Genomic DNA, 19,578 nt, shown 5'->3' on the forward strand with positions numbered 1-19,578 from the left:
CGTTTAGTTGTCAGGTAATTGTCACTGGATTTCGAATGAAGTTAAAAGTCACATCGTGCTTGATAACCATCGATCATCGTTTTCATGATCGATCATTGCTACCACGATCATTGCTACTCGAGTACTTGTGCCCATCACTACTTTAAACCCTTCAAAAATTGGCCCTATTCACTTCCATTGTAAATGCCTCTCTGTAATCTTGATTTCTGCATTTTTTTAAAGAAAAGGAAGGACGAGTCAAAATGATTTTTTGCGGTAATCAACATTATGCAACAAATGCTGTTGACTGAGATTACCTATTATTGGACGCTGACTATTCCTTTAAAGGCAGGCAGTGACTGTTCTATAGTGAAACACGACCTCAATTTGCACCAGCGTTCCTTTGGGAGTTCAGAAACAAATTCCTAAATATAAAAATAAATATGCCCTTGTGCATTGTGCAGGTTAAATTCTCTATTAGTGATTCAGCCAACACTGCAAATGATGGTTGACTATGGTGATACCATGTTTTCATTTCCCTTTCGAAGCATAAAATTAATGAACGTTTTGTGATAAATATTCAATGAGCTGGATTTCTCAGTTCGCACTACTGCTCTATCTGGGTTATTCACTTGCTTTGCAAAACCATAGTAATTCATGCAAATTCTGTTTTTGTTTACATCAAGGTATGTTTGTGCTGTTTCTGTAGATATTTCAGCAATGTCAGGTAAACATCAATTATCCAGAAAGCACAGACAAGTAGGCGTTCTCATTTTGCTGCTTTAATTCCAGCCTTTTCAGAACATCTCAGCATAAAAGAGATACTGGAATGCAACTTTCCATTGTACATGAGTGTGCTCTCAGCATTAAAATGAGGTCCATATAATTGACTATAGCTTCTTTATAAAAGTAGCGCTATTGTGTTACAATTATTAAGAGCAAAGAAGACTCAGGCCCACTAAATGTTTAAAAAAACAGCCTAAACACCCATTTAAACACCAAGTTTACATTCCAATTGTAATAGATTGTGTTCCAATTATCTATTATGTACCGCAACATAAAACAGTTTTCAGTTATGTTTTGTTAAAGCATCAATTTAGTCTCAGATGTTCCTACCAAAAGTTCCTTTCAGAAACATAAAAGCAACAAATGAGACAATTGTTGACATGGAGTAAGGGTATAGAGTTATACATTCAATGTGGATAGCAAAGCTTGGATCATTTGGAGTTCAAACTGAAATCTCTGACAACTACAGTACCCAAACCTTAATAACCACACTTTAAAATGTGGCTAATTCCAGCATTACTAGAAGTTTACACCTAAATAAGTTAGTTAAAGCACTATACATGCAACCAACTTGTAGTGTGTGAGCAGTGCTGATTAATTGTCTTCCTGGATAAGAGGATTTGCAGTGTCTTTGTTTAATGGAGCTCATTGTGATTATCTGAGGATAAACCCTCCAGCACGGCCATAAATCAGCCCTGGAGAGTTTGCTCACTCACACATAGCCACCTGTCCTTCAAAAGGGCAGTTAAGGGCAACTTAAAGTTAGTCTCTTCCAAAAGAAGCGAAGTACAACGTTTCTGCTGTGTTGCCATGCCATTCTGCTGAAGAAATGAAACCCAGCACACTGCTTATTAGAGGAGACTCATAAGGAGCGATGGATGAGAGAAAATGAGAAATCACAGCGTCCCAAAGTAGCAAGTGCACTCTATACTGTAGATCACATGCCATCAAACCATTCCACATTCCATAATAGGTCATATCAATAACCATTTTTATACATTTCAAAAGAAAAACATTACAACTGTGACTATCACTGTATCATGCATCTATATTTTTTGATAGGGCGCCATTGGTGGTCCTGGCTTACTGGGTGCCCTAGATGAGCAAGGACATGATTAAGGGGAAGGTATATATAAGAGTATTATCATTTGTTAGCTCAGTGGTAACAGAATAGTTTTAGAGTGCGAGAGGACCCCAGTTCAAACTCCAACCCGAAAACTAGATTTGTTTTTTTACCCAAGCACTACCATAGCTTGCAAAGACAATCAAAATGTTTTGCAACATTTCGGTTATACAGCCTTCATCGGGCATTAACGTCATAATGCACCTACAAATATTTTATTTATTTTTTAACCAAGCGAAACTGCAACTGAACTTGAAAGCCAGCGATTGTCATGCACTTTTTGTGCACAGCAAATCTTTGCTGTATTTCGCACTGAATCCAGATGGTACATATAAGAGTAGCTATAAAGTCACCCACTCCACTCTTCCACTGTTACTAAACAATGAAATTACGGACTAAGTGTTTAGAGTGATTCTGCTGTTCTTTCTGTTTGGCTTTCAGTGGAAAATACACAACAGCGCTAAGGAGCTGCTGTGCTGAAGCCCGCTGCATTTTCACCAACTCTCAGACGACAGGGAGATCAGGCAGGCCATCCTCCAGGCTGTTTGTACCAGGTGGTAAAGCCACAGATGGCATGTTCCTGTTCTACATAAATCATTCATTCTGGAAAACACTTGTAGGTAGTAGAGAGAGAGACAGCCTGTGTGGGATGTTTATAGCACTGTATGATGAAGTTTAGAGTAACCTTGTTGACAGCCCCCCTTATTTACTGCATCATAGAGAGAGCTTATCAGTGTGCTTAGTATACAAAATGTGCAGATCTGTTACCTTAAAGGGATAGTTCACCCAAAATTCAAAAATTGGTTATTATTTACCACACTCATCCTCATGTTTTTTCTCCAACCTGGTCTTTACGAAGCCTGTTACTATACCTACATTTCTTCAAAATTATTTTTGCATGGCTCTTTGCATGTATTGCGGCAGTTTCCAGGTGAAATGAACACTACAGGCTCTACAACAACTATGACCTTTCTCAGCGTTCCCGTGGATTCATAAAAAGACTTAAAATGTCTTCAATTCAGTTTTTCAAAATTGAAGGTCATAAAAGTCTTAAATATCTTCAATGATACAACAAAAGTCTTAATTATTATTTAAAGAGATCTTAAATTTGGGTGGGGAAAGACAGGAATCGTGATATGGCCTATTATAAAAATTCAAAAGAATATGATTTAATTAAATAACTGCATGCTCTGCATCTTTCAGAGTGAAAACGTGGTACTGTATTTTCTCCAAGCACGCAGGGGCTTGTGAATGTTTCCAGCTGTTGGGGAGCAGTTCACAATCATTAAGCTAGGGTGACCATATTCTGGTTTTAAAAAGAAAGGGTAAATTTCTTTTACTACTCATGTAATTTTTTTTTGGGAGGTAAAAACAAAACAGTGTTAAAAAATGAATAGCAAACTTAGCATATACAGTGTAATATATAGATAGCACATATAGCATATATATATATATATATATATATATATATATATATATATATAAATACAAATTTCCAACATTCCATTTGAATGTCCATGTACTAAAATACAATATTTGATGCCATGAGTAGGCCTACCTTCATTTACTATTACTATTATTTTGAATTGCCATGGAAAATTAAGCAACGTGTTAACAATTTTACCTTGTCGCAAAAAGTAGTCTGTTAATTTACCTAATGAACTTTCACCTTTTGCTGACCCTTTATGCTTCGCAGAACTACTGTGTGCTTCTAAATCACTTCCACCTTTATTAGCTACTGTCACATAAGTGCCAGCTTTACATGTCATGCATTCTGCTTCCCACAGATCTCGACCTGGACGAAAGCATGGGAATTTGTTGTGCAAATCTTCTGTATATCTGCACTTTCGTTTGGGTATTGTTTACACTCAGCTGTCATTTGCTGCTACTGTCAAGCAACTGTTTGTTTGATGCCGAACACAACATCGCTTCGCGTTTTTGTGGAGAGATTGACATGCAGGAATTTGGCACATCATAATGCAACTAAAGCTGAATCCTGGACATTTTGACAAATTCAGAAATCCTGGCCGGGCACAAAAAGAGGACATGTCCAGGAAAAGAGGACGTATGATCACCCTAATTAAGACATATTGGAAATATATGACAAGCGATCAATAATGATCAACTGTTGATGATAGTGTTGATGTTAATTGTTTATTTTGTAATACGTTATAAATTATAGTAGGAGTGCGCATTTTATTTCCCTTATCTGTTTTAATGAGCAGCTGGAAGCAGTGAAGCGTAAACTTTTCAAAATAAAAGTCCCCAGTGTATTTCAGCCTTTAACGTAAAAGTTCCGCACTATGAATCAAATATTTTTTTCTTCATGGAAGAGAGAAGATAAAAAGTTCTGCATAGTTCTTTTAAGATATCTCATAAGCAGTAGTGCTCTCATGCACAATGAATGATGCACAATTTTCTGAAGTGTATACTGATGGGACATTCTGTGATTGCTTGAAGATTTGCTGCTACTTTTCTATCATGTGCAATTATGTTTTAAAACGATTATTAATTGTTTATTTTACCATACTTCATTGCAGTGGTAATTTAGTATTACATTTTTAACTCTACATCAGGAGTCTGGTTTAATATTAAAATAAAATATTCTGAAATTATAAATTCTGAAGGTTTATTTTAAAGTTTGCCACAAAGTGGATAAAGTTGTTTTATTCTGAAAACATTATCAACCCGTTTATATGCTCAAGAGTCATCATGTGAGTCTCGTCAATAGTTTGTTTGGCGTCCCATTCAGCACACAACTGATTAAACCGGCTGCATGACATTGATAAATGATTACTGCCAAAGTAACATTTGCATACCAGTGTGAGTGACTTCAGCATTTTACAAATAACACAAAGAACAAACATTTTCCTCTCTCGCTTGATTTTGCTGACGTGAATGATGTGAAGATCTATTGGGATTTTACTAAAGTTCATCACTGAAAAGGTTTGCTCGCAAAACTGGCACTTAACAGCACACGCAACCTCACGAATGGACACAGAATGGCAGCATCACACTTTTCTTTAAGCATAAATATTGCACTAATGAGCGCTAAGGTTTTTTTTTTCCTAAGAAGAGAAAGCGTGCACACTCACATGCATGGTTACCAGATTGCATAAATTAAGTGTGACAAAAGGTGAAATATTTCCAGTTTGTGCAAGTATAAATCTCTGATTGAAGTGTTGCATCTATTATATGGTAACCCTGAGCATATTAAAAGCTTGTGGATGTGCAATAGGCCCCAAAGCCAGATAAATGAAAGCTCTAATAAAATATTTTCATGATAAATCGACCCGCGGGCAGTAGTTTGCCCTGGTCTGCAATTAAGGGGCCTAGAAAGGGACCAGCTTTCAACTCATCGTATCAGCAAAATCCAATATTGGTAAACCTCTAATATGCATTTAATTATATAATGGTACATAAACCAATTTTAATGTGATATACTGTATATGTGGAAAACATGTCTTAAGTATTTTAAACTTGCATATATCCTACCCTGTTTTACTGATAAGCAATGTTAAGGGCATGTTGAATGTGTGCCCCTGCCTGTTTAAATAAGAGTCTGTGATACATGATTTATTTTGAGATTGTGTGGGTTTGTTTTGGTATAGGGATATGGTATTAATTTGATTTGTTCAGGACTTGAAAAAGATCTTCAAAAGTCTTACATTTGATTTTAAAAACTCTACAGCAAACCTTTTTCTTCACAAATCACAGGAAAAACTGATCAGTTCATAAACATTTTTCACCCCGTTCCTCTCTCTCTCCTCTCATTATCTTATGATAATGATAACTCTAATAACATCAAAACACATTTACTAGAGTGATCCCATTACTAAGGAATTGTAATGTTTGCATTACATAACAAAAATATGTACATGCTTATTCATGCACAATCACATTGCGAGGTAGAGTGCATTCAGAAATTATTCAGACTCCTTAATTTTTTTCACATTTTGTTGTTGCAACCTTATGCTAAAATGCTTTAAAAAAAATAAATACAAATCACATCAATCTACACTCCATGCCCCATAATGACAAAGCAAAAAACAGATTTTTGACAACATAGCAAATTCATTAAAAATAAATGAATTAAGTCTGTGGTCCTGAGCGCTCTGGACCAGGTTCTCATTAAGGATATTTCTGTATTTTGCTGCATTCTGCTTTCCTTCAACCCTGACCAGTCCCCCAGATCCTGCCGCTGAAAAACACCCCCACAGTATGACGCCATCACCACCATGCTTTACTGTTGGGATGGTATTGCGCAGGTGATGAGCAGTGATGGGTGTAACATGTTACTTTGCTGTAATCTGATTACATTTTGTTGTAATGTGGTAATTTAACATGATACTTTGGTACAAAATTAAGCAATTTCATTATGCGAAGCCGAGTTGCGTGAAGTGTCCTGATCTAAGGGGGAGAGATTGAAACTGCACACAGCCGATGCACACTCTGTTGCGGGGACAATCGTCCCTCAAGTGCACGCTTGCTGCAGCTAAATTATAATGCCACGGCTTGCAAAATATTGAATCATAATATATGTGTCCATGTGCATTTACTATTATATTTATATTATTTATATTTATTATATGCAATAAGCAGCTTTATTGATAAGTGAGAGTAAATTTTTTGTGAGTTATAGATGGATTGAAGTGAACAGAAATGTGAGAGAGGGTAGTCTTCACCCAATTATACACTGCAACAAAATGCGTTTTTGATGTTCATGTTCAAGCGGACGAATCTTCTGAGCTCCCGCCCTCGGGCGGTAGAGCTCAGGATGAGGCAGATGCTGAGATGGCAGCCGTGCTTGCCCAGGCAGCTGCGAACATTGGGCTTGAGTGGAACGCCCTCCCCGGAGCGTTCGCGGCTGGATGATTGGTTTCAGGGCTCAGAGCATGACTCACGGCCGCGCCCAGCCCTGATTCCCTTCTTCCCAAAAGGAGCTCTCGAAGTCGTGGAAGGCACCTTTTTCTGCCCGTACATGCTTCGCTAGCTCGTCCACCCTAACCACCCTTGACGGCAGTGCGGCCAAGGGATATGTTGAGCTTCCCCAGGTAGAGTGCACTGTGGCGGTGCATTTATGCCCGAAGGGCGCAGCCACCTGGAGAAACTGACCAAGGCTCCCTTCCATGGCGTGTATGTTTTCTTCGTCATTAGTGGTGAAGGCTTACAATGCCACGGGTCAGGCCACCTCCGCCCTGCAGGTTCACCAGGCCAAGGCACTTAAAGATCTGCACGAGGGTGAGACCGACCCAGGGCTATGCAGGAACTGTGCACCACAACCGACCTCGCTGTAAGGGCAACAAAAATCATGGCGCACCCTGGGCCAAACAATGTCCACTTTTGTGGTCCAAGAGTGGCACCTGTGGCTCAACCTCGCGGAGATGCGTGACGCCGAGAAAGTTTGCCTTCTCGATGCACCCATCTCCCAAGGGGGGCTCTTTGGCGACACTGTCGAGGACTTCGCCCATCAGTTCTCGACAGTGAAGAAGCAGACAGAGGCCATCAAGCATATTCTGCAATGGCGCAGCCACCTACAGGCCTCCGAAGAGTAGTTCCCTCATTCCATGGGTCATTTTCCAATACTCAGACCTTCCGGCACTCACGCTCACAACAGCAAGCGCTGAAGGTCTGTCCAGTCAATGAGTGGGACATGAGTATCTTCGCTGAGTACTTTCATGTATCGATCCTTCCTCGACACAGACCCTTTCTTTGGTTTTCCTTAAAGGGACGAGCATACCAGTACAAGGTCCTCCCTTTCGGTCTGTTCCTGTCTTCTTACATCTTTACCAAAGTCGCAGAGGCTGCCCTGGCCCCACTGAGGAAGAAGGGCATTCGCATCCTCAATTATCTCGCCACTGGCTAATCCGACTGGATTCGGTCACCATGATGGCATGCCTAATGAACGAGCCTGCACAGTCAGTGCTGGCCTGCAGGCTCGTGGAGCATATGGCATCCTTGGTTCCGGTACTCCCCCTTTGGTTAATGCATATGAGACCGCTACAGCTCTGGGTACAGACTTGAGTCATGAGGTGGGCATAGCGCCACAGCACACAGCGTGTGACTGTCATGCTATGGTGCCACCAAACCTTCAGTCCTTAGTCAGATCTGGCATTTCTACGTGCTGGGCTTCCCTTAGAGTTGATCTTGAGGCAGACGACAGATGCCTCAAATTCGGGCTGGGGCACCATGTGCAACAGGTAAGCAGTATAGGGGCTCTGGACAGAGCCCCACCTGCAATGGCACTTCAACTGCAACCTAGAGTTACTGGCAGTATTGCTGGCCCTGCGGAGGCTCTGGCCATTCTCTCGAGACTCCACCCCCCACGCAGTCTAGCTGATTTGGGAGAGATTCAAAGTGGGGCATGTGGACCTGTTCGCCTCCCGAAAGTCCTCTCATTTCCCCCTTTGGTACTCCCTCTCCGAGGCTCCCCTCGGCGTGGATGACTTGGCGCACAGCTGGCCTCAGGAGCTGTGCAAGCATGCTTTCCCCCAGTGAGCCTTGTTGCTCCTGGATGGGACGCTGAGGACCTAGCAGGCATTCCGCCAGCAGTGATAGACACGATCACTCAGGCCAGGGCCCCCTCTACGAGGCAGCTGTACACTCTAAAGTGGCATCTCTTCACAAATTGGTGTTCTTCCCATGGGGAATATCCACAGAGTTGCGCGGTCAGGTCTGTATTGTCCTTACGGCTGTCTCCCTCAACCCCGAAGGCCTATATAGCATATCACGATACACTGGATTGGAGACCCTCATGACACCACAACCTGTTCACCAGGTTCCTCAAAGCCCAAGGAGATTGAATCTTCCTAGACTGTACCTGATTCCCTCTTGGGACATCTCTGTGGTCCTACCTGGCTTACACAGAGCCCCCTTTGAGCTCCTGGAGCAGGCCGATCTCAGCACTTTGTCTCTGAAGACGGCCCTCCTGGTGGCACTCACTTCTATAAACAGGGTTTGGGACCTACAGGCACTCTTTATAACCAGCGAATGCCTGGAGTTTAGGCCGGCACACTTTCATGTGGTCTTGAGACCCCAGACCAGTTACATACCCAATGTTCCCACCACTCCCTTGCAGGATTAGGTGGTGAACCTGCAAGTGTTCCCTTTAGAACAGAAAGACCTAGCTTTGTTGTTGCTATGTCCAGTTCACGCCCTGTGCATCTATCTGGACCGCACACAGAGCTTTAGATGCTCTGAGCAGCTCTTTGTCTGTTTTGGAGGACAACAGAAGGGGAAAAATGTCTCCAAACAGAGGCTGGCCCATTGGATTGTGGATGCCATTTCCTTGGCTTACCAATAACAAGACCTACCACGCCCTGGCGAGGGGCACCTCTCTAACAGACATATGCAGAGCAGCGGGTTGGGCTACATCCAAAACTTTTACGAGGTTCTACAAACTCTGCATAAATCCAGTTTCGACCCGAGTGTTATGGGGTAACAACAAGCAGGCTGGACAGCCGGAGTGACAAATCTGAAAGAGTGGTGCATCTCCTTTCATACCTGGGGTGGATAGTGGCATGCAAATTCCACTCACCAATTTTCATTGGCCTTTTCTGAATAAAGCAAAGGTGATTGGGGCTCTCAAGCTCAAACCCCTAGTGTCTCTACATCGACACAATGTCTCGCTCCCTCCATCAGGGAACAGAGGTTACATCTGTAACCAAGAAGTTAGCAGCATAAGTATGAATCAGCCTTAAGGTTCAGGGTAGGAAGGTCGGTTTTGTTGATTTAAAACTTTATAGAGCATTATTCTTAAAACTTTCGTCTGTTTGGGAGAAAATGTAACTCACTTTTAGCACCACTCTCTGGATGTTTTGCAAGAGCTGTCATGATGTGTGATGAATCATATAATATAATTTTGCAAAAATGTTGCAACAGTCACCTAATTTTCATTAGATCAGGACTGTGTTTCTCAAAAGCTTAAGTTGATCATAGTGACCATTGATTCATTGTATGGAAATAAGATGGAATGAAAGTGAAAGGCTGAGTCTGTCAGTCCCTAACATTCTGTTTAAAATCTTGTTTTGTGTTGCAGAGAAGACCATCAGTCATGCAAGTGTAGAATAACATGAGGGTGAGTAAATGACAATAGAATTGTCATATTTGGTTGAACTATCCCTTTAGGGAGTTATTTCTACTTGATCCAATCTTTAAGAATTAATTATACAAGTTATCCGACAAAACATTTTTACAGTGTAAAATCATCCTGCCCTTTAGGAGACAAAGATCACAGTATCGGAAACCACAGATAACCCCCAAAAATCTACTCCATGCAAAAAAGTTAAAGTGAGAATGCACCTTAACGCTCTCCGTTCTCCAAGCCAATTCCTGAAGCCAGCACAGTCGCTGCCAAACAGCCAAATGTGTCTGCAGCAGCAGCTCGGGAATGTTTGCTCAAGTAATCATCTATAGCTGCCTTTCAGCTTTGTGAGATTTGTGTGCTCTCTTGATTCAGTGTCGAGCACCACAGTGTCTGTCTGCAACCAAATATCACTATATCCAGTTGGGACTCATGTTATAATTGACTCTGTTACAAACATTTGGCTGTTATAAGAAGATACAAAGAAATAAGAGGAAAGGAATATATACAGTACATTAAAGCTATATTTCAGACAGCTTTAACTTCATGAAATATGCATTCCCAAAAGATATTCAGGGAGGCAAATAAATCATTCTGTACTTGCTGTTGTAAGCTAATAAACAAGGAACTGCAGAGCAAATTGTTCTTTTCAGTTCTAATACAAATTAGTGCTTTCTGAAGTAGCTGCAGATAAATCCAAGAATAAAGATTGTGTAACAGCAAGGAAATACAAATGCTTTATTGTTGCATGCCATATTGGCGGACACATTTTTTGGAAAGAGAATTTGAGCGTACAAACTTTAGGGCAAGAAGCCACCACCCACTTTCGCATAAATATTATGAAGATCAATAAATATATTCATGAGTGACCAATTTTTTGGCTTTGAACATGGCATTGAAATGCATTCAATCCAAATAAAGTAGCCACTGATAATAAACTGTATTATGAAAAATGGGAAATTTATTGTGTGCTGAGAAGTGCATTTCAATGCTGACAGATCTCAACTAGAGACTGAAGCAATCAGTCACTTTTCATAATTAATGTTCAGCCACTGCCAAGTTCATTAAACAAGAGTCCCCGAAGAGAGAGGGAGAGGAGTTCGCAATCATCAGTGGTCTTTGTGAAGCTGCCAGTACTCAAAGTAGAGGTCACACCTGCATAAAAGTGTCATTACCAAGTGCAATCATCCTGAGCTGCACAGAATATGAAAAATGTTCAATTGGTTTTCAGGTCATCATGATGAATATCTATAGATCATCATTGTTTTTCACCTGACTGGTAGAGTAAGTTAAGTAACCTTACTTACAGTCCATAACTTGAAAGCCATAAAAACTTGGCTTTGAAACTCTCTATTGTAAAAATATTACATCAGAGATGGCTAACCTGATGTGTCGTTGACAACCTTCCGTGATGTAACCCGCAACAAATTTTGTCCAGGAGATAAAAGTTTGGCTTCTTCCATAGTATACATTAGGCTAATGGCTGAACTGCCTGTTCAATGGTTTGACGAGGTGCATTGCATATTTATTTATTTTTATTTAAATGTAATATAATCATATAAGACTACTTGTCATAGCAATTATATAGGCCTATATGGATTATCTAATGTACAGTTGAAGTCAGAAGTTTACATACACCTTAGCAAATACATTTAAAGTCAGTTTTTCACAATTCCAGACATTTAATAGTAGAAAATTTTCCCTGTCTTAGGTCAGTTAGGATCACTTATTTCAAGAATGTGAAAAGTCAGAATAATAGTAGAGAAATTATTTATTTCAGCTTTTTATTTCATCATATTCCCAGTGGGTCAGAAGTTTACATACTCTACTTAGTATTTGGTAGCATTGTCTTTAAATTGTTTAACTTGGGTCAAACGTGTTGGGTAGCCTTCCAAAAGCTTCTCACAATAAGTTGCTGAAATTTTGGTCCATTCTTCCAGACAGAACTGGTGCAGCTGAGTCAGGTTTGTAGGCCTCCTTGCGCGCACATGCTTTTTCTGTTCTGCCCACAAACATCGGATTGAGGTCAGGGCTTTGTGATGTCCACTTCAATACCTTGACTTTGTTGTCCTTAAGCCATTTTGCCACAACTTTGGAGGAATGCTTGTGGTCATTATCAATTTGGAAGACCCATTTGCGACCGAGCTTTAACTTCCTGGCTGATGTCTTGAGATGTTGCTTCAATACATCCACATAATTTTCCATCCTCATGATGCCATCTATTTTGTTAAGTACACCAGTCTTTCCTGCAGCAAATCACCTCCACAAAATGATGCTGCCACCCCCATGCTTCACAGTTGGGATGGTGTTCTTCGGCTTGCAAGCCTCACCCTTTTTCCTCCAAACATAACGATGGTCATCATTATGGCCAAACAGTAAAAAAAAAATGTCATAAAGACCAGAGGAAATTTCTCCAAAAAGTAAGATCATTGTCCCCATGTGCATGTGCAAACTGTAGTCTGGCTTTTTTATGGCGTATTGGAGCAGTGGCGCTTCCTTGCTGAGCAGCCTTTCAGGTAATGTCAACATAGGACTCGTTTTACTGTGGATATAGATACTTGTCAACCTGTTTTGTCCAGAATCTTCACAAGATCCTTTGCTGTTGTTCTGGGATTGCTTTGCACTTTTCGCACCAAACTACGTTCATCTCTAGGAGACAGAATGCGTCTCCTTCCTGAGCAGTATGATGGCTGTGTGGTCCCATGGTGTTTATACTTGCGTACTATTGTTTGTACAGCTGAACGTGGTAACTTCAGTCATTTGGAAATTGCTCCCAATGATGAACCAGACTTGTGGAGGACTTGGTTGCCTCCTTTTGATTTTCCCATAATGTCAAGCAAAAAGGCACTGAGTTTGAAGGTAGGCCTTAAATACATCCACAGTTACACCTCCTATCAGAAGCTAATTGTCTAAAGGCTTGACATCATTTTCTGGAATTTTCCAAGCTGCTTTAAGGCACAGTTAATTTAGTTTATGTACATTTCTGACCCACTGAAATTGTGATATAGTCAGTTAAAAGTGAAACAATCTGTCTGTAAACAATTATTGGAAAAATTGCTCATGTCATGCATGAAGTAGATGTCCTAAACGACTTGCCAAAACTATAGTTTGCTAATATGAAATCTGTGGAGTGGTTAAACAATGAGTTTTAATGACTTCAACCTAAGTGTATGTAAACATCTGACTTCAACTGTATACTCATATATAATAATAAAATACTAATATATAGTTTTAAATAAAAGTATTTGTTTTTTATTATTTAAATATTATATAGTTATATAAGTCTGCATATCATAGCAATCTATTTTGATTATATAATATATATTCATACATAATAATAAAAGTATATAATAGATCAATTAAATTAAATAATAAAAGTAAAATAATAAAGAAAAAAATAATTGGGCTTAAATCAGTAAATTGCCTACACAGATTTGTGTGCACTACCAAGTAGTTGACAGGATGATTGTTTTACAAATTAAATTCAGAGGGAATGGAGATATTACATTAAAAGGGAAAATTGTCTATCTTGGCTCATCTTCCCACCATCTTCCTCTTCTACAACTTGATCATCTCCCTGTCTAAAACCCAAGGGCACTGTCGCCCACATCGCAGCGTTGTTGTGCAGCATTGATGTCATCATTTTAGGAGCAAAGAGCAGACCAGTGAATGCATGTACATGTACCCTATATATAAGTGATTCTACCTTGGACCATTTATAGGGCCTCAGTGTATATACGCTCCCACACTAACCATGTAAGCTTGCATCTCGATCCTCAAATGAATTCGTGAAAAGATACATTGCAAAGGCGCCTATGAAGAAAGCAGTGATTGTGTAAAAATTATCACTTGCCCTGCACAAAACTACATATTTAACTATGTTAATCAGCTTGAGTATTTAAGAGAATAACTTCAAACATTTCCCCATGAGGTAAATTACAAGTATTTATAAACTTACATGCAAATCTATAATTAAATAACAATGAAACACTTCACTTATGGACAACTACTCTTAAGTAGCTCTATGCTGTTACAGTAAGTGCAGTTTTGGGATACGCACGTGAAAAAGGAAAGAACGTTTGTAACTTTGCATGCAGACAAAGAGCTAAGATTTATCATTATAAGGAAATGTAGCCTATAGGAATGTACAAATGGAGCTGACTATCCTCTACTGTTTGAAGGTGGTACATCAAGCTTGAATTGTTTCAAAAGTTAGATCATTCCTTATTATGGAATTTACATACAGGTTACAGATGATTTTCATATATTTTATATAATTAATCACACTAAATTAACAAATTAATTTGATAGCACTAATATAAACAGCTTACGTATATACACTGATCAGCCACAACATTAAAACCACCTCCCTAATATTGTGGAGATCCCCTTGTGCTGCCAAAACAGCTCCAACCCGCATCTCAGAATAGCATTATGAGATGCTATTCTTCTCACCACAATTGTACAGAGCAGTTATGTGAGTTACTGTAGACTTTGTCAGTTCAAACCACTCTGACCATTCTCTGTTGACCTCTCTTATCAAAAAGGCATTTCCATCTGCAGAACTCACTGGATGTTTTTTGTTTTTGGCACCATTCAGAATAAATTCTAGAGACTGTTGTGCATGTGCATGACAATCCCAGTGGTTTAATCAATGTCTTGAAGCAATCCACATGGTTTTGCATGAGAAGTTGAACAGCTCAAAATATAACTCCTTTTCACTGAACATCTTGACATCAGTCTCTTTGGCGATCATGATTTCAAGCTCAATTACACTTCCTATGGCACCATCTAGCGATTCTGCACATGCATCAAGCACTAGGAAGTGTAATCACGCTTGAAACCACGATTGTGCCTAGATACAGCAATGACAAGATATAAAGTAAAAAAGGAGTTATATTTTGGTCTGTTCTCAAACAAAACCAACTGGATCACTCCAGAAGACATTTATTAAACCACTGTAGTATAATGGATTTCTTTTATGCTGACTTTATCACCTTTTTGGAGCTTCAAAGTTTTGGTCACCACTCACCTGCATTGTATGGAACTACAGAGCTGAAATATTCTACAAATCTTCGTCTGTGTTCAGTAGATGAAAGAAAGTCATACACATCTCGGATGAGTAAATGATGAAAAGAAAAATAAAGTGTGTGTGTGTGTGTGGGGGGTGAAATGTCTATTTAAGTGTTTTAAAAAAATAAGTCAAACTCTATTCAAACGTTTGCTGCGTTTTCACGAGTCCAACAAAAAAAATAACACCAAAGGGAAAATGCGCAAGACAGTAAGTAGGCTATGAGGAAGACAAATCAACATTGCAATTATTAAGATATGTTAAGCATATAATGCCAATGCATCAAAGTGCGCTCATCTTACCTTGTATATGCTGATTAACAACATTTTCCAGCCGATCCAGTCGCTCTATAATACGCAGAGTTTCGCCTTTCCTGTCGCCCTCCAACTTTTTGGCTGGGACAGGCATCGGCACTTTGATGTAAACATTAGCGATGTAATTGGTCACCCATCCGACATACAAAAGACACACAATGTTGATCATGCCACTTAGTATTACACATGTAGACACCAAAGTTTTTGTTCTCCTGGTGCAAGCCATTCCGACATCCCTCCATATAGAGTTCGAGCCACAGCGGACAAGTGCGCCTGTCCTCAACTCTGTGTACACGCTCGGAGGATTACGCGTTAGTTAAATGCGCGCAAATGCGCCACTACGCCTAACGCACAGTTTATTCCTGCTTAGTAACGCCCGTGATTTAACATTCTGGGTGTTCTCGAACAGATTCCAGCGGCATGAAATGTTTAACTAGCGTCTTGTTCCAACACGAAGCGCCGCGTTTTCCACAGACAGCTGTGAGCAGCATTAGAGGCGAGTGAAGGCGTGTGCGAGTGTAAGTGTGCGTGTGGTTTGATCCTCAGTCAGTTGACCAATGAGATGCGACAGAGCTGTAATCTATGGAACCAATTGCACAATAGAGGTGTGCTCTGCTACTAAATCGAGAGACATCCCAGTGAATGTCAGAAATATTTCATAAAAATTGACTGTATTACTCCCTCTGTTCCATACATATAAAGCTGACAGAAAGAAAACGAGCAAGCAAAATAAAGGAGATAATAAAGGACGATGCAAAATATGGAAGGACAATGTTGTAGGCATATTACTGTCCATCTCTCATTTTTGGAAGTTAAAATAACAGCTACAAAATTGTATCTGTATTCCACAATTTTGGTGTAACGCATGTAAAATCATAGCCCAAACAACAAAGGAAACACACTCTTATAACAAAGAGGATTCTGGCTCTCAGGAAGTGCTGGGGTGGATGAAATCATTATTTGTACAAGAAGCCAAGTTCAAGTATCAAATGTATGCTTGTAATCAGCATTTTAGTACGCAATTGCCTGTACAAAAGACAAATGCATTCGTTTATCCTTCAGATTGTGGCCATATGTATTTACACATATGTGAAGTTACTTAAATCTGAGATTAAATACTATAAATGAAATATCCAATGCATCTCATCGTAAGCAACATGATGTAAGTCTGTACAAACTTGTTTTGCTGGGATTGCTACATAAGAATATATTAATAAGAATTACTATGTAGCTGAATTTCTGAAGCGGATTTTAAAGATTTATGAAGCCAAACAGCCAGTCATGTTTGGTAGGGACTTTAATTGACCAACAAATGATTGACAGTTAACATAAAAAATGACAAATGAGACTAATGTTATATAATGAGAAAATAATAATAACAAAAGCAACAACTTGTAACACTTGGGACATTATCCCTAGCGGCCACTAGAGGTCGTTAGAAGGATAAAGACTTTTGGTTTTGGTTTTTGTTGTGTCTCTGTTCTCTGTTCCCCTTGATTGATCCCAGCTGTGTCTTGTTAACCTTGTTAGTTCTTGTGTATAAATTGCCCTTGTGTTCTCTCTGTCTTTGTCAGCTGTAAACCTTTCATGGATGTAACTGTTTGTTCTGTTGTCATGTTTTGAGTTCTATTATGTTTGGTTCTCTGAGTTTTAATTAAAAAGCCTGCACAAAGATCCTCCTTCTCTCGCCTCTTGCCTGCAAATGTTACAGAACAACTGACCATACTATGGATCTAGCATCTTGGCAATTGTTGTCTCTCAGACAAGGAGGTGATCCCCTCTAGCAATATACAGAACAGTTCTGCAGTCTTGTCCAGGATTTAAATTGGGGAGATATTTGTCTCAAGTGCTGCTATTGGTTTGGACTTAATGAGCCTATGAAATCCTGTCTGCCAGGTGGCAGATATGAACTTTCCTTGGTCGAATTAATTGAAAAGGTTTTGATGCACACATTCTTCCCTTACACTCTGGGGTATGGCAGTTATCCTGTGCCGCTGCCAGAACCCACACCTGCCATAGTCAATGAGCCAGCACCTGAAGTTTTGTCCATCCCAGAGCCAGCACCTGAAGCCTCGTCCGTCCCAGAGCCAGCGCCTGAGGCCTCATCCATCCCAGAGCCAGCACCTGAGGCCTCATCCATCCCAGAGCCAGCGCCTGAAGCCTCGGTTGTCCCAGTGCCAGCGTCCTCGGCCACAGAGGCCAGTCCCAGAGGAGGAGGAGGAGGAGGAGAATGGCCCCTGCTCTCTAACAGTTATACAAATTGGTCTGTTGAATAAGCTTTGTCAGAGAGGCCCCATTTCCTTATAAAGAGAAAGTGATGTAAAAAATGTTTCTTATGTAAGCAAGGATCCTTTTTGTGGACTTCAGTTCGGCTTTCAACACCATCATCCCAGCTATACCTCAGATTAAACTACACCAACTCTCTGTTCCCACGTCTACCTGTCAGTGGATTACCAGCTTTCTGACGAACAGGCAGCAGCTTGTGAGACATGGGAAATTCACTTCCAGCACCTGTACAATCAGCACTGGTGCCCCCCAGGGATGTGTGCTCTCCCCACTACTCTTCTCCCTGTACACAAATGACTGCATCTCCAAGGACCCCTCTGTCAAGTTCCTGAAGTTTGCAGACAACACTACTGTCATCGGCCTCATCCGAGATGACAATGAGTCTGTATACAGAAGTGAGATTGAATGGCTGGCTCACTGATGTAGTCAAAACAACCTGGTGCTGAACACGCACAAAATGGTGGAGATGATTGTGGACTTTAGGAGGAATACCCCAACATTGACCCCACTCACCATTCTGAGCAGCACTGTAGCAGCAGTGGAGTCATTCAGGTTCCTGGCACTACCATCTGGAGACCCACATTGACTCACAATTCACATTGTGAAAAAGGGCCAGCAGAGGTTGTACTTCCTTCGCCATTTAAGGAAGTTCAACCTGTCACAGGTGCTGCTGCTACAGTTCTACTCGGCAGTCAATGAGTCTGTCCTCTGCACTTCAATAACTGTCTGGTTTGGTTCAGCTATAATATCAATTATCAGAAGACTACAAAGGACAGTTTGGACTGCTGAGAAGTTATTGGTTTCCCCCTGCCCTCCCTTCAAGAACTGTACACTTCCATAGTGAGGAAAAAGGCTTCAAAAATCTCTCTGGACCCCACTCACCCTGCCCACTATCTTTTTGAACTGTTGCCTTCTGGCCGACACTTCAGAGCTCTGAGCACCAGAAAAGTCAGGCACAGGACCAGTTTTTTCCCTCAGGCCATCCATCTCATGAACAGTTAAAACCGCCCCATTGAGCAATAATTATGTGCAATTCACTGTTTAGTCTTTTTGTATTTATTCAACACATCCTACCTCTTCTACCATTACATTCCCTGGCATCTGTATATAACAGATTTGTATTTAAATTTGCACTGTGTGTGTATATATATAATTATTTTTTATTATAGAATTTGTTATATATTGTCTTATTGTATTCTCTATACTTTTGTGGCAGGGTGGAGGGCGGGGCCGGGTCATGATTCTACACCCGGTCCCTTATCAGGCTAATCAAGCCTCCGAGAGGGATAAAGGCCGACTGCAGAGGATGGTGTGGGAGAGAGAGATCGTTTACGGACATGTCCATCACGTATGTGTGTTTGTCTTTTGTTTAAGTTTCTCATTAAAACTATTATTTATATTGTCAAGCCGGTTCTCGCCGCCTCCTTTCCATTGAACTGCTTTACAACTTTATTTTCTATTCAATTTGTATTTAATTTTATTTTTATGTATTTTTTATTATTATTTCTGTCTTGTTGCTGTATTGTATTGTTTTACAATGGAAGCTCCTGTCACCAAGACAAATTCCTTGTATGTGTATGCATACTTGGCAATAAAGCCGATTCTGATTCAGATTAATAGTGGATAAAAAAAAAAAAAAAAACAAAACATGCTTATTGCAGTTTTTCCAACCCAAATGTGTCACTGAAAGCAGAGGCAGGACCCAAAAGCAGAGTTAAAAAGGGGATTTATTTATATATATATAAATAATAAGCTCCCACAAGGGGGAAACCAGCATAAACAACCCTGTAGCGTGAAAGAGAACAATCCAGGGCTGGGACAGAGAGAAATGGGGAACCAGGACCAACCGGACCAGATAGGGTTGGGATGAATACCAAACGTCCTGTTTACTTCCGCAACCTCCGTTCCCTGATGGAGGGAATGAGGGGCTGTGTTG

At 40.3% G+C, this 19,578-nt stretch overlaps 1 protein-coding gene across 1 annotated transcript in view; it reads right to left on the bottom strand.

Moving 5' to 3' along the window:
• Nucleotides 1–15,836, bottom strand: part of LOC127660236 (polypeptide N-acetylgalactosaminyltransferase 18-like) — a 129,974-nt gene extending 114,138 nt beyond the window's left edge. Inside the window, exon 1 of the mRNA XM_052150371.1 lies at nt 15,345–15,836. Within this exon, the coding sequence (XP_052006331.1) occupies nt 15,345–15,582 (238 nt within the window). The 5' untranslated portion in view covers nt 15,583–15,836. The remainder of the gene's footprint in view (nt 1–15,344) is intronic.
• Nucleotides 15,837–19,578: the final 3,742 nt, after the last annotated feature.

This window comes from Xyrauchen texanus, chromosome 2, assembly GCF_025860055.1.
Source record: "Xyrauchen texanus isolate HMW12.3.18 chromosome 2, RBS_HiC_50CHRs, whole genome shotgun sequence".
Taxonomy (NCBI): Eukaryota; Metazoa; Chordata; class Actinopteri; order Cypriniformes; family Catostomidae; genus Xyrauchen; species Xyrauchen texanus.